The sequence below is a fragment of the Vulpes lagopus genome, chromosome 4 (genome assembly GCF_018345385.1).
Source record: "Vulpes lagopus strain Blue_001 chromosome 4, ASM1834538v1, whole genome shotgun sequence".
NCBI classification, from domain to species: Eukaryota; Metazoa; Chordata; class Mammalia; order Carnivora; family Canidae; genus Vulpes; species Vulpes lagopus.
This window is the reverse complement of record NC_054827.1, coordinates 60,849,632-60,871,972: the sequence shown is the minus strand read 5'-3', so window position 1 is coordinate 60,871,972 and position 22,341 is coordinate 60,849,632. Positions and strand designations below refer to the sequence as shown.

The 22,341-nt window shown below is 46.9% G+C and overlaps 1 protein-coding gene across 2 annotated transcripts in view; it reads left to right on the top strand.

Moving 5' to 3' along the window:
- The first annotated feature begins 17,298 nt into the window (after positions 1 to 17,298).
- LOC121489886 (killer cell lectin-like receptor subfamily G member 2) overlaps positions 17,299 to 22,341 on the top strand; it is a 41,082-nt gene continuing 36,039 nt past the window's right edge. The window contains exons 1-2 of one of the 2 annotated variants that reach the window (XM_041753327.1): positions 17,299 to 17,523; positions 18,549 to 18,789. In XM_041753327.1, coding sequence (XP_041609261.1) covers positions 18,667 to 18,789 — 123 coding nt within the window. In that variant the 5' untranslated portion in view covers positions 17,299 to 17,523; positions 18,549 to 18,666. The remainder of the gene's footprint in view (positions 17,524 to 18,548; positions 18,790 to 22,341) is intronic. The other variant, XR_005987447.1, reaches the window with a different exon arrangement.

Sequence of the window (22,341 nt, the reverse complement as noted above, 5' to 3'; positions counted from 1 at the left end):
CCTGTTTAAAAAAGGTCTCAAGTCAATGATATCAAGTGTTCACCTTAAGAAAACCTTCAAATTCCTTAAAAGATAAAAACTACCAAGCTTATTTAAGAAGAAACAAATCACCTGAAGAGCCTTACGTCTTTTAAAGACATTGCATTTTGAGTTTTAAATCTTCCCACAAAGGAAATTCTGGTCTCAGATGCCTTCACGGGTGAATCCTACCAAACATTTAAAGAAGAAAAAATATTTCAACATGAACTCTTCCAGGAAAATTGAGTACTTCTCCGCTCAATCTGTGAGGCCAGCATGACTATGACACCAAAACCTGAATAATATAAGAAAACTACAGAACGATATCCTTCGTGAATATGGAGATAACATTTCTTGCTGAATTTTAACAAATCACATCTAATGCTATATTAAAACGATTATGCATCATGATCGAGTGAGGTTTACCTCGGGGATGCAAGGTTAGTTTGACATTTGAAAACCAATCAAGGTAATTCATGTTATTAGACTAAAAAACAATATGATCATCTCAAAAGATAGAAATCCTCAGCCTGATAAAGAGCAGTCACAAAAACTGTTGTGTTAATATCATCCTTAGAGGACAACGTTCTTTCCCCTAAGATGGGGCAACAGGCAAGGATGTCTACTTTCACCACTTTTGTGCAATATTGTGCTGGAGGTTTTAGCCAATCCACCTAGGCAAGAAAGAGAAACAAAAGACATCCAAATCGGAGATGAAGAGGTAAAATGGTCTTTATTCACAAATGGCGTGATCACCGGTGTAGAGGATCCTGTGGCATCAACATAGCTCTGTATTTACTAGACCTCCTAATAAGTTAGGCAAGGTTGGGAAAAGTGAGGTCAATAGATTAGCAACAAGCAATTGGAAATAACACTACCATTTATGAAGGCATGAAAATATGTAGTACCCAGAGATATCTATGAGAAGAAATATGCAGATCCTATACACCGCAGACTGCAAACCATCCTGAGAGGAATTAAAGAACTCCTAAATAAACAGATGCCATGGTTGGGGGTAAACAGGGATAAAACAGCAATTCTCCCTAATTTGATTTCAAAGGTGTAAGACAATCCCAATGAAAAGCTCAACAGGATTATTTGTATATTTTAATAGTGAACTCTAAAATGCATAAGGAAATGCAGAGGGCATGGAATTGCCATAGAAGAACCAAATCTGGCTAACTTCTACTTCCCGACTTCTACTCTCTGACTACTCTTCTGACGTAGTTTAAAGTTACACTGACCGAGACTGTGGTATCAGAATTAAGAGAGACAGAAAGATCAATAGAGCAGACAGCCTAACGATAGATACCCACATATGAGGTCGATCGATTTTCAACACAGATGCAAAAGAAATTCAAAAATATGAGATTGGGTAAGTTATCCTGTAGAGGATGCAGCCATTCAATTTGGATATAGAGATGCATGTGTCAGTATAGCAAGATGTTCACAATATGTTAAGACAAAACGTTAGGTCCAAAACACTTTGTAAATCAATATTCTATTTTTGAATGGGATCTGTCTTTTCCCAAGGCGATACCTATGCACATGGACATAAAAATAGACACATGTAACAAAAGTGATTTTTAATGGTAGGAGCTTGGAATTGATTATTTTACTTGTGCTTTTAATGCTTATGCTTCTACTTTATTCGTAATAGACAAACCTGAAACATTAGGATACTGTATATTTATTACGTAAAGTCTAATCACTTTTTGGGGGGTTAAAAACTGCATGTGATATGAAGACTGGAAGGTGTATTACAAATATCACAAAGAGAACGGGAGCTATAAATCGTGTTTGCCTGTTTGGTTTCCATATTTTCCACCTTGAGTGCATCTTGCTTTTGAATAATCCCATGGTCCTAATGCTGTATAGACTTGATATTCTGGAGCTGGACTGTTGGGCTTTACGTCTTGGCTTTGCCAGTTAATAGGTGGTTGGTCTTGGGGCAAATTATTCACTTGTCTTTATTACCCACTCTCTTCTAGAAATTGGGTACAGGAGAGTTTACCACATAGCTATTGTGGGGTCAAAAAGTCGTCCTGAAAAGCATTGCAATCTTCTCTGGAACATGGTGAGCACTCAGCAGATATTAGCTATATTATAATGATTGTTGTTTTGGCATCACAACCTCAGAACCAAGTCTTCGTTACACGCGTCCTCTTGGTAAACCCAGCGATTGAAGGACCTAGAGAGCATTAGGAAAGGGCCCCTGTATTTGACTTTCTATATTGAGTCTCCTTAGCTAATCGAAGATTCCTCATATGATGTGCTAAGCAGGATTTAGATAGAAAATAAAGTTAGAATTTAGAGCTGATGCTTTGGGATTAAAATTCTCACTGCAATGCCCACCGTTGGCCACTAAGTGGGGATAAAACACTAGCTGTGATTTTTTTTTTTTTTTAAAGCTAACTCCAAGAAATTTCAATGATTTAATGAAATGTTCCATAGTTCACACTTGCTTTGCATAATTTCTAATTTCCCCCTCCTCACTAGGGAGGAAGGAGAGAAAGGGAAGCAGGAGACAGAGCTTGTCCTGTCAGGCCTGGGCCTGGGTCTCAGGAGAGGCTCAGTATTTGGGTTGGTCTCTAGTAGGCCACACACCCACTCAGGAAGCCTGGCAAGGGTCATTACCTGCCCTAAGGGTCACTGCTTACCTAGGCTGTGCACTCTGGGTGCAGGGGACCCATTTCTTCCTCACCCCATGGCTACCACGCAAGTGGAAGGCTTCTCTACCTGCAGCCTTACCCTGGGTGGGTGGCTGCAGTGCTGTGGCCTGCACCCCAAGGCTCGGGCTGCCCCAGGAAGACGGAGGCAGGAGTGGGGTAGATGCTGGCTGCTGGGAGGTCACCAGTGACTTACTGGAGCAGCCTGTGCAAATGCAAAGGGAGGCCTACGGGCCTGGGGCTCAGGCCTCTGATGTACAAATACAAAATATTCTTAGTCTCTATATCGGCAGGCCCTGAATTTTCAGATTTCAAGGTCAGGGATCGTCCTCTGTATTTAAAGCTCTGGATATATGCTCCCCAGGGTGGCTGCCGCCAGCCACCTCTCACAGCTCCTCTTTGCACTTACAGGAAGAATGTCTCTGTGGCTCTTGCTGCTGCCTCTGCACAGGTCTGGAGCTACAGACAGAATCACATCCTTTTTTTTAAAAAATTTTTTAAGATTTTATTTATTCATGAGAGACAGAGAGAGGCAGAGACACAGGCAGAGGGAGAAGCAGGCTCCATGCGGGGAGCCAAATGTGGGACTCAATCCCTGGACCCCAGGGTCACGCCCTGGCTGAAGGCAGATGAGCACCCAGGAGCCCCAGAGAATCCCATTCTGTTCTCCTCTTGATAGTGGAGACGGGCAAAGGAGAGTAACTTCCAGGTGGAGGTCAGGCCTTCCATTCTTTGGTCACACCATAGATGCTCCCCAGGGATGCAACTTCTTAGGAGGATTCCTTTTGTTTCTTTAATTATGGTAAAACATACAAAACATCAAATATGCCATTTTAACTATTTTTAGGTCTACAATCCAGTGGCATTAAGTAAGTCTCTTCCAGGCTGGGTGGGGGAGAGTAGAGGACGATGGGTGGGATTCTTGGAAGTGCACCCCAGAGCATCCTGGCATTGCTGATGCTGAGGTGGAGGTGCGAGATGCCGACACAAGTGCACACAGTGTGGGGTATAGGCAGATGACAGCATCACATACATTGCAAATACGGGTAGGTCTCCTCAAATACATAGTGGAATAGGATGCTTCCAGAGTGTTGCCGGTGCTGTGTCCTCCGACCGAGGAGGTCCTCCCTTCGTGTCTATGTGTTGCCTTTCTATCGTTAGCGTAGAATCACACCTGACAAAGTGAAACAGGCAAGGAAGACTTTATTCACAACTTTGACAGTGTATTCAGGGCAAGGGGAGAGGGAAACCAAATCTGAACTCTACTCCACTGGAATACAGGGCAGGAGGGTTTTGAGCATGCGAGCAACTACGGGGAAGTACCGGGGGACGTTGGGGACTGGTCCATCCTGGACGTGTCCAGCACCATGAGTTCCTGACTTTGTGTTTTCCTCTGTGATTACACCACCTGTGTTTGCCAATTGGGACCAGGGAAGTCAGGGTCCTACCCTCACAAAGAGACTGGGAGATAGGGGCATTATCTTCTTTTCTTTTTTTTCTTTCTTTTCTTTTCTTTTCTTTTCTTTTCTTTTCTTTTCTGTTCTGTTCTGTTCTCTTTTCTTTCTTCTTTCTTTCTTTCTTTTTTAAAGATTTATTTATTTGTTTTAGTGAAAGAAAGAGTGCGCACAAGTGGAGGGAGGGGCAGAAAAAGAGAAAGAGAATGTCAAGCAGACTCCCTGCTGCATGGAGCCTGCCTCTGGGCTCGCCTGGGGTGGAGCTCCACCCCAGGAGCCTGAGATGGTGACCTGAGCTGAAATCAAGTCAGGCGCTTAACCAACTGAGCCCCTGAGGCGCCCCGGGAATTATCTCTCTGGATTGAGTACATTTCAAGGAGGTGGCTCCCAAGGCTTTGAGAAAGATAGTCTTGGCTAAAAACCTGGCAGGGGGATTTTAAAGAGATTTTCATCTTAAAGGGATAAAGAAAGAAATGACAAGTTTTCTAAGGCAAATGCTCTAAGAAAAGGAAGGTCAGGGCCTACAAAGTCAGAAGCAAACCTACCTAAAGTCTAGCCAAACTGAGAGGACTTCAGGCCATCTTGGTTACTATTTATCTTTAAATTCCAGTCTCGGTCACTGAAAATGACACACATTTCCTGCTTGTCTCTCTTTCCGCCACCCCAGTTTTACTCCCACATCTGGCTGCAGTAAACCATACTTTCTGGCTCCACACCAATCGTGGGTATATGGAACTAAACTGCAAGTATTGATTTATAGGTTTGAAGCATTTGAGACAGGGATAAAGTCGTATTTCATCAGTCACATGGCGATAAGCACATGGTTGGGGGGACACAGAATAAATGTGATTAAATTGAACTAAATCTTACCACCCATCACAGGCTATTCCAGCTATTTTCGCTGATTTGACTTTTCCATCAAGGTGGCGAATTGCACGAGCCAATGCACTTACTCCCCTCCCTTCCCCCCCCCCCCCCCCCCGTTTTTTGTTTGCTTTATTTTGCTTTTTGTTCATTTGAATAGTTTGCAGGTGTCCTTAGGTTAAATGACCAGAATTCTGATGTTATACATTACCACTCAGTTTGAGCCCAGTTCAAAGGCTGGATAATTTTTAGCTAAACTCACAATTTGGGCAGTTAAGTTTTCTGCTTTCTCTATTAGCAACACCGAAGCAGGGGAAAAATCAAAGGAGAATCTTTGTAGGCATTTTGATGATAAACAAAAGGAAAAAGAAAAGGGGGATCCATGGGTGGCGCAGTGGTTTAGCACCTGCCTTTGGCCCAGGGCGTGATCCTGAAGACCCGGGATCGAATCCCACATCAGGCTCCTGGTGCACGGAGCCTGCTTCTCCCTCTGCCTCTATGTCTCTGCCTCTCTCTCATTCTCTCTGTGACTATCATAAATAAATAAAAAATTAAAAAAATGTTTAAAACATGCTTTAAAAAAAAAAAAAAAAAAAAAGGAAAAAGAAAAGGAATTTGAGTAGCCAAAAAATGGCTCTCAGTTGCCCATCAGCTTAAAAACTGCCCCTCAGGTAGTTCCAACCCTGGTTCTCTGCAGTCTAAGATTTTGTCTTCACACAGTGAAGGGAGGCCTTTAAGAAATGGTTTTTACATTGGTTTCAAATTCCCTCTTAAAATGATTTTCCAGTTAGAGGAAACATCAGTCTTTTGGTCTGAATTATCCAGAACTAGTGTCTGTTTTGATAAAATCTACCAGACAGTTTCTAGTTAGCTCTTAGCAGTAATCCTATTTAGCCATCCAGATGGCTAGAAATGCCATGCCAACGTCCTCTTACTTATTGTGTTGTTGACCAGAACACAGCCTAATGATTACCTTGGATTTCTGTTGGCTCACACACACACACACAAATATGGAATATTATATATGTGTTGTTTTTACATTTGCCAAGGGGTTGGTTTTACTCTTGAGACTTACGTTAGATACCTGCCGGTGTCTGGCGGCCCCTAGAGCAGCACTTTGTATACATACAGCACCGGTAAGTTACCATGAGGAGCCCATTCACATGGAAGAGTTAATATGTCTCTAAAAATTCTTAGTTGCTGCTTCACAGAAAGTGAATGACATTCAAACCACCAGAAGATGGGGAAACAAGAGCACGTGCAAGTCTAATGATGAAGTGCATCCACATTTACTTTGCTCTGGCTACAGCATAAAAATTATCTCTGAATTAAAAGGGGATCAGGTCTTTTGAGATAAACCATCATTCTTACAATATGGGCCACTATTTTGCAGCTCTCTCTCCCTCACATCTCTCCATCCTCCACTGCCTCATTTCTTTCCATGTATTTTTCCTGTGACTATCTGATTTGCTCACGTGGATCTCGATATAACATATATGCTAAGTTGAAAATCAGCTGCATGAGAAATACAAAGGAGAAGATGGATTCCCAATGAGAGGATATGTAAGATGATTTTTCAGCACTTTTAAGTCTGAGACTGGTGTAGTGTTTGTAGGAGGAATGTTATTTATATTGATTTTTAAAATATTTCCTCTTAGGGACACCTGGGTGGCTCTGTCAGTTGAGCGTTGAACTCTTGATTTCAGCTCAGGTCATGATCTCAGGGGCCTGAAATCCAGTCCTGCACCTTTCTCTCCCCCCTTCCTCTGCCCTCCACCCTGCTCTCTCTTTCTTTCTCTCTAAAAAAATATATAATAACAAAAATAAATAAATACAAATATTTCCTCTTCAATATCTTTTTTTTTTTTTTTTAATTTTTATTTACTTACGATAGGCACACAGTGAGAGAGAGAGGCAGAGACACAGGCAGAGGGAGAAGCAGGCTCCATGCACCGGGACCCCAACATGGGATTTGATCCCAGATCTCCAGGATTGCGCCCTGGGCCAAAGGCAGGGGCTAAACCGCTGCGCCACCCAGGGATCCCTTCAATATCTTTGATAAAAGAAAGGTATACATTCAGATGCTAAAAACCCCTCTGTCCTTATGCAGTTGCCATTTTATTAATTTTGTGTGATCTTGGGCTCTGATAATCAGCAAAGTATTGCCACTAATACATTCAACTAAGTTTGGTTCATGGTGTCTCATATCTTTGGGTGTCCTTCATATTCAAGAGTTTTGTTTATATACGTAGAAGTTGGGAATATGTCATTAATAAACTGTAGCTCTAGTTCTCTCATGGAAAAGGTCATGTCTCTACAAGGCCATTGAATCAATTGATTGCATTAGCTTTCTTTGCATTATATTGAACTCAGATAAGGTTGCTCAAACCGCCACACTTAACCATTTCTCAATCTGTGCATCTGCTGTGAAGGAGAAAAGAATTATGTGATAGAGGTCATCATTACACTCTAGTTTTTCTCAAGGACAAAGGTCATGCTATGCACATGGCAATCATTAAATAAAGGAGATAGCATCTAATACATTTAATATCAATCATAAAATAATTGTCTCACCATAAAAAAATCTACCATGACAATAAAGCCTTTATTCACAGGTAAGAGAGCTAGTCTGGGTAAGAGATGTCACTTTTCTTTATGTATGATTCTAGGCAGATCTATGAGCGAATCATTCCTCTATCTGTGCTGGCATGGAAAGTTATTTCAGGACATTTGACCCACATCCATCAGTGACCTCATCTATGAAATGGGAATAAAACCACCTCCCTCTTAAGGTTGATGTGACAATTAAATGAGACATTATATCAAGCACTTAAGAAAATGATTGCTGCATATTCTCAGTAAATGCTAACCATTATGAATTTTGTTATTTTTATTTTTTAGAGAGGAGGGAAGAGCAGAGGGAGAAAGAGAGAATCTTAAGCAGACTCCACACCAGTGTGGAGCCTGATGCAGGGCTCAATCTCACAACCTTGATATCATAACCCTGAGCTGAAATCAAGAGTCAGACACCTAGCCAATGGAGCCACCCAGATGCCTCTAATTTTGTTATTAATTAGGAGCATGAGAAGAGAAGTGAAATGTCCTTATGTGATGCCTACTGGAGAACGATGGGAATCAGGAAATCAGGAAGGATTCGCGGCTCTCTTAGCTCTCAAGTTGTCTATGAGTAATGGAATTTTTTCTTTCTTCTCCAGAACTTCCCCTGGATTTTCCTCTTCCTGGAGAAACCCACAAAGGTGTTCCAACTTCTAAACCTCATTCTTACTCTCTTGTCAAACACAAATCTCTAGCCCCAGCCTTCTTTCCTCTCCTCTTGGTAATTTCCCACATTATCCTTGGATGTTTTATTCCCTCCAATCTGCTAGCGGCAGATATGGAATCCCCACCTCCTTCCTTCATTTTTGGCCTGAAAGTATGAGACATTTGCATTGGTATTGGAGGACAGCATATGCAGGAAAATAAAAGTAGGTCAGAATGGCTTGTATTGGAGCACAAGGCAAAGGGAGAAGCTAGAGAGAGAAGGAATCAGATCATGGAAAGCCTTGAGATTCTGCTGAGAAGCTGGATTTTATCTTGAGAATAACAGTGAACCAATCAGTATGATTTAATCCAGGAGGAACCTGATATTTCCCTTTTACAATGAGGACTTGGGCTATAGCATTGAGAATGGGGTGGGGGGCCACATCACTTAAGAGAATTATAGGAGCCTCTATAAAAGCTGTAGTCATGAGGATGAAGAAAAGAGACCATTCTGAGAAGATTCTAAGGAGGCAGATTCACCGGGGCATCATGGCTCCTAGAAGGTAGGAAATGAGGGGCAGAGGGAATCAAGAACTTCAGGGTTTCTGGCTTGGTTAGACTATGGGAATGAGGGGCATGATAAGAAGGGCCAGCTGTGGAGAGAAGGATATTAAGTTCAGTTTGAGGTGTAGTTCACAGGTCAACCAGCAGTCACATCCTTTCAATGACCCCCTCCAGCAACAGCTGGCTCGAATTTGCGTCAGGAAATCTGCTCTAAGACATTCACAGTCTAGAAGGGCCTTCGTAAGCTTTGTCACACTCTGGAATATTGAAACTCCATTTATTTTCCCCAAATGTATTTGATTTTATTCCAGGAAGAGTTGAAAGGACAGGTTTTCAAAGCTGCAGGTCACCTTAGAGGCCCCGTATTACCACCTGCACAGGTGAGGGGAGGGAGGTGGAAGGCATCCCAGCAGCCTTGTCAGAATGGCGTCTGCCAGGAGTCAGGGCTTGCGGGCTCCCCGCCCCCAGGCCCCCAAAGTGGAGACATTTTCCTTACCAGCTGGGAGGGACTTCTGCTACGTCAGATGATCTGATTACATTGCCTGAAATCAAATAGCATATGCGCTCTAAATTTTCAGAGCACCAAATCTGGGGGGACAAGTAATACCTGAGTGACATGTGAAGCCAGTCAGTGGGCAGCTAGATCTATAGGCCTAGAACGCAACTAAAAGTTATGAGCTGCAGGGGTACCTGGGTGGCTGAGTCAGTTAAGCTTCTGACCCTTAACCTCAGCTGTTGATGTCAGGGTTGTGAGTTCAAGCCCTGCGTTGGGCCCCATGCTGGTGGTGGAAGCTTCTTTAAAAAAAAAAAAAATTACGAGCTACAGATACACATTTGGGAATTATTAGTATAGGAAGACAGTCAGGGATGATGTAGCAAGAGGAACAGAAGCAAGTAGAAAGGAGGACCCTGGGAAGCACCAACATTCAAGAGAAAGGAGGATCTGGAAACCAGGAGAGGAGTGTTCCCAAGCCATGGGATGAGATGATCTTAGGAGAGGAGTGGTGGTCCACATTGAAGGAAATGGTTTTCATTTTGTTGAGAAACTAAAACAGCTGTGAAAAATTACCAACGATCATAGAGAAGGATATTGTGGAGACTTGTCTGTTTGATGTTTTATTAAATTCAATACACATTTATTATTAGACCATTCCTCTGTTCCTAACAGGGTGTTGGAGAAAAATATAATCTAGATATAATTTCAGAGCTTAAAAAGCTTAAGATCTAAGAGCAGATCCTGAAGTCAAATGTAAAAAATGACTAACAAAAGATTTGTGTAAGAAAAAAACAGATATATTGGATTTTATTTTCATTTGAGTATTTATGTTTCTTTAGATAAAAGGCTTAGCTCTGCTATGTCAAAAATATGGCGAAAAACTGGAAAAATTAAATAGACTCTGCAATATAAATTTAGAAAAAACCCCCAGTAATTTTGGAGTCATATAGATATAGGCATGATATATTCCTATCCGGGATTATAGCACAATTTGATTTTTCATTTCATTTTATTGTAGCAGACCCTGTGAACATATAAATGCATCCTAATTATCTTTATTAAAAAGTTATATGTCACTGCTACACTTTTTAAAGGGATTTTGAAAAAATTCTAGAAATCAATCTGTTTCTGCAGGGACTATTTCTCTAGTACTTATACTCATCACCTTTGTACAATTTACATTAAAGAGCATTCAGAAAAATCAAAGAACCCTATTATTAACTCAATGCTGAGGACATTTATCAATTATTAGGACGGTGGAGAAAGAATGTTGAATCAAAAATTAGAAAACTATATTAAAAAAAAAGAAAACTAGGTTTTGTGGGTTTTTTTAAAGAAGATTTTATTTATTTATTTGACAGCACAAACAGGCAGAGGGAGATGGAGAGGGAGAGGCAGGCACTCCCATAGAGTGGGGAGCCCGATGCGGGGCTCAATCCTAGGACCCTGGGATCATGACCTGAGCCAAAGGCAGACGCTCAGCTGACTGAGTTACCCAGGTGCCAAAAACTAGGTTTTTAGTCTCAACTCAATCGCTTACTATTTGGGTAATTTTGGGCAAGTCACTCAATTGTTTTGAATGTAAGTGTTCTTATCTATAAAATGGTAGATGCAGTATTGTTTTGAGGCATTCAGATATAAAAAGCTCTATATCAAATAAATATATGGAACTGCTTTTCAAATGATAAATTCCTATATAAATATTTATATTATCATTACTATTTCCTTGAGAGAAAGGGAACTGTGAAAAAAAGTTTTAAATCCTGCTTGAGGCTTAGAGATGCATATTGTTCCTATGGTATCTCAGTGATGTGTAAAATCATTGCCAAGTTGACAGAAGCATCAAATAATCCCTTATGGTCGTAAATGGAATAGAAGTGGTCAGTTGGAGCATGGTGCCGATCTTAATGACCAGATAGCACCCTTTGGCACTTGACATTCATGATAGATAAATTATCTGGTACCCAAATAAATCAGTTACATAACTGAAGTCTCAGAATTTAAAAATAAAAATTTCATATATAGGAATACATGAATATATGTGCTATGTATACGAATATATGTCCTGGCTTGGGCTTATCCATAGATAGATAGATGATAGATAGATAGATAGATAGATAGATAGATAGATAGATAGATAGATAGAGATGATATAGATAGTATACATTAATATAGCATAATCACATCAATTTTCATCAATATTTTTTACCAAAAATATTTTTGATTTAAGAAAGATAGCAATTCTGGGCACCTGGGTAGCACAGTCGGTTAAGTGCCCAACTCTTGGTTTGGCTCAGGTCCTGACCTCAGGATCATGATATTAGGGTCATGAGATTGAGCCCCCATTTGGGCTCTGTGCTCAACGCAGAGTCTGCTTGAGACTCTCTCTCCCTCTGCCTCCCCCCTAATAAATTAATTTTTAAAAAGATAGCAATTGAAGAAAGAAAAATGTGGATGAGAGAATAACATTTTGAATAATTTGGATTTACGGGCCTCTAATTTACCACAGAATCACTGAATCTTAGAGTTGGAAGGAATCTTGTACATTTTGTACATTCATGCCCTCCCCTATATTCCTTAGCAGTGGTTTTCTGGCACCTGCTTGCACATAGGAGAATAAATATTTGGCCAGGTAACCTGTTCTTTTTTTGAAAAAAAGATTCTTTTCCATTTTTAAACAAAGTTAGAGAGAAAATTATATTGAGCTGAAATATCGCAAAACCTTTTTAAATTTTTGTAGCCATAGACAACATTTTATGGGGCAGGAATATCATTCATTTATTCATTAGACATTTACTGCCATTTGCCTGCTGGTATTCATAAATGTAGGCCCCACTCTCAGGCCAGATACAGTCAAATTTGAGATAAATGCAACCCAATTGTGATTGTTTTCTTCCAACACCAAATCCCCCAACTTCCTAGGAAAACCTACAAAAAGAATCTAATTGCCTCTCCTGGAATAGTCCGAGTTGATTTTGCAATGGAGTCATTATCACATTTTCCTGTTACTTCCCCAAACCAAATATTGAAATAATACAGGCATACGCAGGGGGTAGCAGGCAAACAAAATTTGTTATCCTTTCCCTTGGAGAGTTTTCTCTAAGTCTGTGTATATAAAATAAAAAGTAAGATGGATGAAACTGTGAAGATTTTACTTGTCCCCCCAAATTTGGTGTTCTGAAAATTTAGGACGTTTATGCTCTGTTTGATTTCAGGCAATGGAACCAGATCACCTGATATAGCAGAAGTCCCTCCCAGCCCGTCAGGAAATATCTCCACTTTGGGGGGACCTGAGGTGAGTGGGGGTAGGTGGGGGGCCGGGGGTGGGGGGGAGCCAGCCAGCAGATGCGGGAGCCCGTGGCCCCGACTCCTGGCAGACGCGGGGTCCCCTCCCTCCCCCTTCCCCCCTCACCTGTGCAGGTGGTAATACAGGGCCTCTAAGGTTACCTGCAGCTTTGAAAATCTGTCCTTTCAACTCTTCCTGGAATAAAATCAAATACATTTGGGGAAAATAAGTGGAGTTTCCATATTCCAGAGTGTGCGAAGCTCTCAGAGCGGATTTCCTAATGCAGCGGGTGGTGGGGAGGGCTGGTCCCCGGCCACAGGCTCCTCCTGCTCTCTGGCCTGCGGGTGTAGACGGCATCTTCCCTGTGGTGCCCGCTGTGGGCCGCCTTGGGGGTGCGGGCCTGGGAGACACCAGTGCAGCGTGGAACCACATGGAACCGAGTCAGGGCTTCTCCTCTGGCCACCAAGCTGGTTTCCCAGGCTCAGACCTGCCACCTGGTGCCTGGCGCCCTGCAGGTCCTGCGCGGCTGGAGCCATGGGCTGCCGTGGGCCGCAGGGCCCTCACCACCACCTGCAGCAGGCCATAACCTATCCGCAAATTGATTTCTCAGTCGATTTAGTCAGAACTGCATTTGTTTTACTTGTTAGCCTATCCATCCTAAAGCTCCCAGCCACTTTGAGGCTATATGAAAATTTATGGAAAATATGGGAAAATGAGACATTTTGAATACACATATGTGTATGTGTTCTCCATATTTAAGTGCATATATTTTCCCATCACCAGGAAATAATTCACTGACGTGAAAGACTGAATTACTTCAATTGTCTTCATTTGGGGAGCACAATCCTACAATTCTTTGAGGTGTTCAGGTCTTTACTCTTGTTACAATGCGTTAGCTTCTCTTCTATATGTGGGTGCTTTCACCAGCCGTCCCTGGACCAACTTTCTGACCACCTCCTTCTCCTGACAGCTGGATGGGAAGTCCTGCACAGGTGTGCCCTGCAAGCTCACTGGCAGGAGGGCACCTGGTCCGAGACTCATTGGACCAAGATTTTTTGTTGAATGGGGCTGATTTTCCAAAATGCAGCAATGCAGTTCCCCTCTGCTCCTCCTCCCGCTGTAGCCTCTCCGGCCAGATTCGCGAGAAGAAAATTATTGCACAAGTTCTCACAGCCCCTCTTGAAGAGATCTGGGCACTTATGGAGACGGCACTGAGGCGGCTGGGTGTAATTTTTCCTTCTCAGGCTTGCCAGTGGCCTTGGGCAGGTCTCACCACGTCTTAGCCTCCATGTGGTTGAGCTTAACAGTTAAGAAGCTCCTCATGCTTTATCTGATGACTGCCCCATTTTGTGAACTTTTGGTGATTTTCCCTAAAAATTAAGTCTCTTTTTAAATTTAACTCAGTTTCCAAAAATAATCCTACAATTTGACTGTTTTTTTTCCTTTTGAGGTAGAATTTTATGAGATTTAACATATGTGTAGATTCTTATAACCACCACAATCAGGAAGCTGTACTGTCCCATCATCTAAAAAATTCCCTTGAGCTGTCCCTTTATTGTCACACCCCCTACCTTAGCCCCTATGATTTTGTCTTCAAGAATGTCAGATAAGTGGAATCATATAATATTCAACCTTTGAGACTGGCAACTTTGACTCAGCATAACGTTTTCAAAATTTATCCAAGTTGTTTAGCATATCAGTAGTTTGGTCCTTTTTACTACTTGGTAGTATTTCATTGTATGGACGTGCCACAGTTGGTTTATGCCCCTGCTCATTGAAAAACACTGAGTAATTTCCAGTTATTAGCAGGTACAAACAAATCTATGGATGATGTGTACAGGCTTTTGTGTGAATCTAAGTTTTTATTTCTCTAGTAAATAGCAAGAAGGGAGGTTGCAAGGTCAGTGGTCAGGAAATTTTAACTTTATATGTAACTACAAAACCATTTTTCAGAGTGGCTATACCACTTTGCATTCCTTCCAGCAATATATGAGAGTCTAGTTCTTCATCGGCACTGTGTGATCAGTATTTTTTTATTTTAGCTATTCTGATAGGTTGTTGTGATATCTAATCGTAGTTTGTATTTGCATTTATCTAATGGCTAATGATGTTGAACATCTTTTCATGTACTTATTTGCCATCCCTATATCCTCTTTACTAGAGATTCTGCTCATGATCTTTGCACATTTTGTAACTGGGTTGTTTTCTTGTTGAGTTTTTATAGTTTTTTTGTTAAGGTATTCTGGACAGTCTGTCCAATACTACATGATTTGCAAATATTTTGTCATATCTATGACTTGTCTCTTCATTTGCTTGGCAGTGTCTTAAGCAGAGAAAAGTTCTTGATTTGATGAGGTCCAAATCATTAGTCTTTTTCGTTATGGGTCTACTTTGGTATCATTCTTAAGGCTTTATCTAACACTAGGTCATACAATTTTCCCTAAGAAAATAATTTTAGATAACATACTATATTCACATGGATATTCCTCATGGCACATTGGTGAATCATGAACAATTAGAAATAATATCATTTTGCTATCATAGAGCAAAGGGTACATAAATTATGCTGTCATCCTATGGCCATTAAAAATATTTATGAAAAATGTATAATATCATTACAGGAAAATAAGTATGGCTTAGGTCAGAGTAAAATACAAATGATATGCTATGAACTATGTGCCCATAGTTATAGAAAAAAAAACTAATATTACTTAGAAGAAGAGATAAGAAGGAAATACACTTAAAATATCAAAGCTAGGCCATAGTGACTCTGGGTAACTCTTCCATTTGTTCTTCTTTTCTATATTTCCCTGGTTTTCTTTAAATAGGTTTATGAAATAAAACTAAAAACCAAACAAAATTTTAGTTAAAAAAAAAAAAAAGAAAATTCAGCCTTGACATTTTTGTCTCTGGTATGAGACCAAGCACTGTCCTTTGCTGAATCTGACTGCTGGGCTCTGGAGGATTGGCCAGCTGGCCAGGGGATAGAAGCCTGGGGAGAAAGGTCTTCTGGCCCGGGCTAGGGGCAGTGACCCCAGGTCAGGGGAGGGGAGGACAAGGGGAGGAGGGAAGGGAAGAGCAGAAGTAGGTTGGACACCACATAGGGACAGGGATGGAAGCCTGCGTGCTAACAAACTCCATTCTTCTCTCTACTGTCTGCCACCTAAATTTGCTATAAGCCAAGAGCTCTGGAAACAGTGTTGATTTTTATATGGACCTTGTTCATTCAGTCAGTATTGAGATCACTCCGTGTGTCAGGTCCTGTGCTCTGTGACAGCAGAAGGACTGATGGCCAGCCTCTGTGTAGGATTGAGGATGTGCCCTGTAGGCCCTCACAATCCCGTGATTCCACCTGCCGTCCAACGCAGGCTAGACACTTGTCACTGTAGCTGCTAAATAAGCTCTTCTTTGCTGGAAATGGCCTGCAGTTTTCAAAATCACCTTTCACTTAATATCTCTCCAAATAGCCACACGATTCACCATTTTCTGGTCGTCTGCCCTGAACTGTAAAACTGTGGTGTGCTTTGTCTCTTAAGCACAGTTGCTTCATTTCACACTAGGCCATGGATGGTTCCTGAAGAGGTAGGTAGTCACCATGGTGTTCTCCAGCACAGGGGAAATCCTCACTGTGGACCCGGAGCAGAGCCCAGATGCTTTGTAGACCTCTTTATCCCAATTTTCCCCTTTCTACATGGCATTTGAAGCAAACTGAAAAGCCTCCATCCTCCAGGCCTAATGAAGGTAACTTGCTCAGAGGTGATCTTAACCAGTCCTTAGGACTCTCTTGAAGACTTCACATGGGAAATGCAGAAGCCACCTGCGGCGGCTGAGCAGGAAACAAAGCACAAAGGCACAGAATCCGCTGGGAGCCAACAGGCGACCAAGGCTGTCAGGGTGCATCACAAGGTGGTGCCCTCCCGCCAGAGGGAGGTGCTCCCCGCATGACCTGTTGCCCCCACACCTTGGTCCCTTTGACCTCGGAGCAGGGCTGTGCTAATAAAAACTGGAGGGGCTCATTAGCTTTCTTCTCCATTCATGCTTGTTTTGAAAACATTACATGCCTTGCAGATTACATGATAATTATACCTAAGGGCTGGCAGGCGCTTCAGGAGTGATTATCGTACGATCTGCAGGTTTGGGAGCTCATGGCAACACTTCAGTGCTGGGACGGCTTCTTCAGTCATTCACAGCAATTGCCCTTCTGGAAAGTGCGCTCCCGCGGTCTCACGTTGTTCCTTGGGCCGGAGGAGAAGCAGAGAGGCGGAGTGAGATGTGCTGGGAGGGCGCAGGGGCTTTGGGGTGCAATCTCTGCCTCGGGCCTGCCTGGGAGGCCGGCCCAACCCTGGCCTTTACTGGGTCCACATGAAGGTCACGGTTCACTAAGAGCAAACACCTGCTTGGGGAGCTCCCCGCAGTGGACACGGAGTGCCGACCCCTTCCTTCCTCTTCAGGGAAGCATTAAAATGTGATTCAAGGTAACAGGACAGCGCTCTCACCACTGTGCTGGAGTGGCTCTAACAGTGACCCCTGAGCGGTCAAGGCCTTGGGGATTTTGTCCTCCCAGCAGGTGAAGTGTTAGCTCACCCTTCCTGTCATGTGTGGAACCTCCCCGCTTTGGCACCGCGGCCACATTCTTCCTCGCTGCCACTCCTGCTTGGCCTTAATGTCTGTGCCAGCACCGTCGAGGCTGTGCCGGCTCCTGGGGCCTGCAGCGGGTGGCGGGCAGCTGTTTATAATAAGCTGGTGGCCATGCGGGCTGCCGGGAGTTGTGCCCAATGGTGTGCCTCACACTCAAGAAGAGTGTGTGCAGTGTTGGTGGGGTCTGGGCATGGGTCGCTCAGCTGTTTGCTTGTCATCTGATACCTGCTTAACCCGTATGAAGTGACGAGCAGCAGGATGGGAACAAAGCAGGTAGGGGCGGCTGGGGTTTCTGCCTTTGGGGGGCTGGTCCAATGGGAGGCGCCAGGAAGTGCACGGCAATCCCATGGGGCCCACTGGGCTGTTAGGGCCACGGAGGCCGGGCCGGGCCAGACGCAGCAAGGCCCTGGCTGGGCGCGGGCGGCCACCTTGACCGCTAGGCCGACCTGAAGGGGAAGGAGGCTGCGAGCGGGCAGTGGGGAGGCAGGCCCGGGGAGCAGCAGCCCCGGAGCGTGGCGTGGACGTGCGTGGAGGGCTGTGAGGGCCGCCAGCTCAGGGCATTGTGCCCAGAGGGGTCCAGGCTGGAGCCAGCAGGCTGTGCCAGGGACACGGCCGCTGGACCTGCGGGGACAGGAGAGTGTTTCTGGGGGACGCCTGCCCGCCAGGCTTATGTTTTTAATCAATAGTTTTGAAAGATGAATTTCTCTATTTTGAGCCTCAAAGAACTTCTGGAAGCTTTGGTGAAGTCATAGACCCCTGTGTACCAGCATATAGAGGATTTGAGGCAACCTCTTGTCTTCTTTAACGTTTGCACCACTTGCGTCACCATCAGATCTGCTACACGACCAAGAAACCACGTCTGATTTTGGGCAAAATCCTGCAGCTGTTCAGGCACCCCCAGAAGTAAACGCCTGGGGCCTTAGAGCCACTTGGCTCCTTAATGATGTTATCTTGGAATTTCAGCCCCTTTCCTCAGGAAGTGCTGTTAGCAGCACAGGATGCCGAGCTCGGTCTAATGAGTAGACAATAATGTGGGCATTTTAAACCCGGGCTGTGCCTTGGCCGGCTGCTTACGTGTAAAAGAGCCCCTGGACCCTGTTTGTCCTGGCCCAAGGACCCCCTGTCGCCAGGGCTCCCCTGCCCCCAAAGGCCTGGGCCTGCGGGTCCATCCATCACCCACGAGCCTCAGGCCCCTCTGCAGCCCCAGGAGGGCTCCAGCAACCTTGGGTCATTCTCTCTCCAGGGGGGTCCCCAGATTACTCACAGCTCAGGCTGCCCCCCAACCCCCGCTCCCCCAGGTGGTGTCGCAGGAAGCCTGTGCACCGTCCTAGCAGCCAGCGCCTGGCAGGCCCCGGCGGCTGGACGGACCTGGTCCCCTGGACGCACCTGGGCCCGGCTGGCAGGCGCGGGGACTGGATGCACCTGGGCCGAGGGCCACGGCGCCGGCACGCCCTTCCGCCAGCTGGTGTGTCGGCCGCCGTCCGCGGGCTCCCGTGGCAAAGAGAAGGAAGGAAGCGACTAAGAGGAAGTCGTGCCCAGGTCAGTTCAAAGTGTGTTTTCCAAGTGACTCAAGTTTTTCCCGAAGTGGGGATTCGGGCGGCTGCGGGAGAGGCCGAGCCCCCACGGGCTGCTCCCTCCTTGGCCCTGCCGGCTCCTCACCAGCGCTCCCGGGTGCCGGGGACCCTGCGCGGGCGGCGAGGGGCGCGAGGGGCGCTGGTGCCCGGGGCTCCCTCGTTCCCGGGGGGCCCTGCGCGTGGGGCGCATAGGCCCTGGTTCTCGGGGTGCCCTGGTTCCCGGGGGGGGGCGCCCTGGCCGCCCTTGCAGGCGCTGCCTCTCGCGTGGCCGCGTCCGGGGCGGTGGGCGCGCAGGGCCACGAGGCGCGGGACGGCGGGAACCGGGCGGGGGAGCGCGGAGGCCCTGCGCGCGGGCTGGGGCGCGGGAGCGAGCGGGACGCGCCCCCCGAGGCGCTGGCACCCGCTGGGACTCCCAAGTGGGACGCGGGCCCGGAGGGGCCCATTTACGCGCGTCCACGCGCAGGTGACCTGCAGGCGCGGACCCCGGGAGCCGTTCCCCGCGGGCCCTGTCCCCGCCTGGCGAGCAGACCCCCCCCCCCCACCTCGCGGGTCCTCGTCCTCCCAACTCGCCCCGGGGCCACCGCAGAGCCCGGCCACGCGGCCCTCGGGCATCAGGTGAGCGCTCCTGGCCCCCCGCGGCGCCGCAGCGGCTCGGGACACCTGCATCCGGCCACCGGCGGTTGGTCCTGGCTCGGGACCTCGGCAGGCCCGCGGCCCGCACCTTGTGTGTTCGCGCCTCCTCCAAACGGAGTGCCCCGGGCGCTGCTGACCCCGAGTCAGAGGTTTCCCTTCAAAAAACAAGAATCCGAAGCGCCTATGAGAAGCGTTCCAACAATCAAGAGAGTTAAGGAGGCAGATTATTTCGAAGGCCGGGGTCAGGGGCTTTTGAAATTCAGTTGCTTGGAAGTTCTGAGGACACTCAGCAACCAGTGAGCAAGTAGAACTTGGACACCCCCAGCAGGGGCCAGGGGAGGGTTTAAACTGCTGCTGAAATCCGAACACCGCAAAACAGGAGTTAAACTGTGCTTCAAAACAGCTTAGCGGGGATCCCTGGGTGGCGCAGCGGTTTGGCGAATCCCAGGTCGGGCTTCGGTGCATGGAGCCTACTTCTCCCTCTGCCTGTGTCTCTGCCTCTCTCTCTCTCTCTCTCTCTCTGTGTGACTATCATAAAAAAAAAAAAAATTGAACAAAACAGCTTAGCGAAGAGGGACCCTACAAGGCCACGGCTGCTGGGGCCACACCACACGGGCCCGTGCCAGCGGCGCCTGGGGGTGCTGGGGGGCCTGGGCGCCCAGGGTCACCTCCAGAGAGACTGTACGGCCCTGGGGCTGGAGCAGCCGGGGTGCTGGTCCCAAGTGACCAGGTGCTCCTGTGGGTGAGCCCGACCCACTGCTCCCAAATCTCTAGGTAGCCGAAGAAAAGTTAGAAACATGTATTTTTGACAAAATTTTCCAATGTAAAAATATGAAGCCTATAATAATTTATGTTTAAAATACCAGGCAACGTAACGGGGTGTGGGGGCAGGAAAACACTCCTTGTGTTGAATATGTTCTGTGACCCGCCAGGGGCCACCTGATTTAGAGGGAAGCCGTTTTTAATCCTAGAACCAGGATATTATTAAAATAGTATGTTCAGATCACTGACTAAGGAAACCGGTTCCGAGGGAAACCGTGCCAGGCGAGGGCCTGTGTGCCTCCGAATTCCACAGGTGGGTCTCCCGCAGCCTCAGTCGAGGCTCCTCAAATGCAGCAACTTGGGAGGGCGGCATGGAAGTGGTGGGGACAGGCAAGGACATGAGGCAGACACAGTTGGCAGTCAGGTCATGGAGGACCCTTGGAGGGGCTGGGTCTGTCCTTTGGGGGTGCTCAGGGTGCGGGAACACAGAGGGGCCCAGAGTTTCTCCGGGGAGAGGGCACAATGGGAGCTCCAGTCCAAAGGCCAAGGCCTTGAGGTGCTCTGTAGGAGCCAGCGACCAAGCCAGGCAAGCGGGAAGGTGGTGTGAGTCTGTCTGTCCATCAGCTCCAGGACAGCGCCGCTGCTGCTTGGGGCCTCCCAGGTGGAGAGAAGCGCACACCCGGTGTGTGGGCCGGGCACCCGAGAGCCCAGGGCCTGGAGGCTAATGCACCCACACTCAGAGTGCTTGCTCTGGTTATGTTCACATGGATGCACTTCCTCCTGATTTTTTTCCAAAGACTTGTATTTCTTCAGGGTTTTTTGTTGTTTTGTTGATCGTGCGTATGGTGCCACTGGGTCAACAGGTTGCAAGCCCGGGTGTCCAGCCATGGGGGGGTGCTGCCCGGAAGTGCACTCCCTGCCTGCCCGCACGGCCACCCGCGGTCACACAGGCCTTGGTGGCTTCAGCAGCAGCCGGGCCTCTTGTGTCCCTCGGGTTCGCGTGGCTGTGTGGGTGCTCCCTCGTGGCCCTGGGGCACTTGGCATGAACGGCAGGGCGGCCGGGACCTGAGGCTGCGGGGGGGCATCCTGGCATCATCCTGGGCCCGGCAGAGGCTCTTTTAACGTTTATTAAAAGTCCACTAGAGTTGACTCAAAACATGAGTAAATCAGAAAGTTCATTAGGCTGGAGGAGCCAAAAAGGGACATGACCTGAGACTCGAGGTGAGGGTCAGAGCAGGAGGCCTGTGGCAGAAGCGGCCCAGAGGCGGGGACAGGCAGGTTGGCTGGTGTCCGGCCCGGAGTGTCATGGCTCCGGTGAGATGCATGCCCGCCAGCGTGTGGCAAGGCAGCGTGGGGCCCCAGGATCCTGGAGTGCCCCCCCCCGAGAACCAGAGGCCCAGGCAGGCCACAGGGGCCATGGGGCCAGGGGGCCTGTGCTCCCTGCAGGCAGCACGGGGCTCTCATGGGCAAGGCCAGGGGCTGGCTCGCATGGCCCCTGGCCCCCCACTACCTCCAGATCACGGAAGTGTGCAGTGCAGGCCCTGCCATACTCCCAGGACCTCCCGTCCCTCCTTTCCCAAGCTCCTGGCTTCTCCCAGGCCCCACATGACCCGCTGTGTGCAGCCCATGCCAGATCCAAACACCGTGGAATGTCCTCCCTGAGCTGGGGTCCCTGGTGGTGAAGTCTGCGGCCTGTCCTCCAAGGTGACTTCCCAAACACTGCAAGCTTGGGGCTCCTTTCTGCACAGCAGGCTCTGGGGCCCTTGGATACGACTTCCCAGTGACCCCAGAACTCAGGGAAGACAACACCCAGGACCCCGTCCCAGGAACTCCGGCCATAGGCCTGCGCCCCGGGAGCTTGCTGGGTGGAAGCGCGGTGGCTGCAGGAGGCTTGGCTCTGTACGCAGGACCTTCACCAGGCTCATGCCCACCGTATGTGGGTGCATCACTGGGGTTTTCCTTCACTTCTGCAATATTCACAAGCCCACAGTTCACCAGGACTTAGTGAGCAGCTACAATACAACCACGCTGAGTTACCTGCTTTAGTGAAGGCTGCCGATCCCGGGAAGCTCCTCACTGAAGTGAAATGATAAAAATAATTCTTGTAAAGGGATATTGAGTA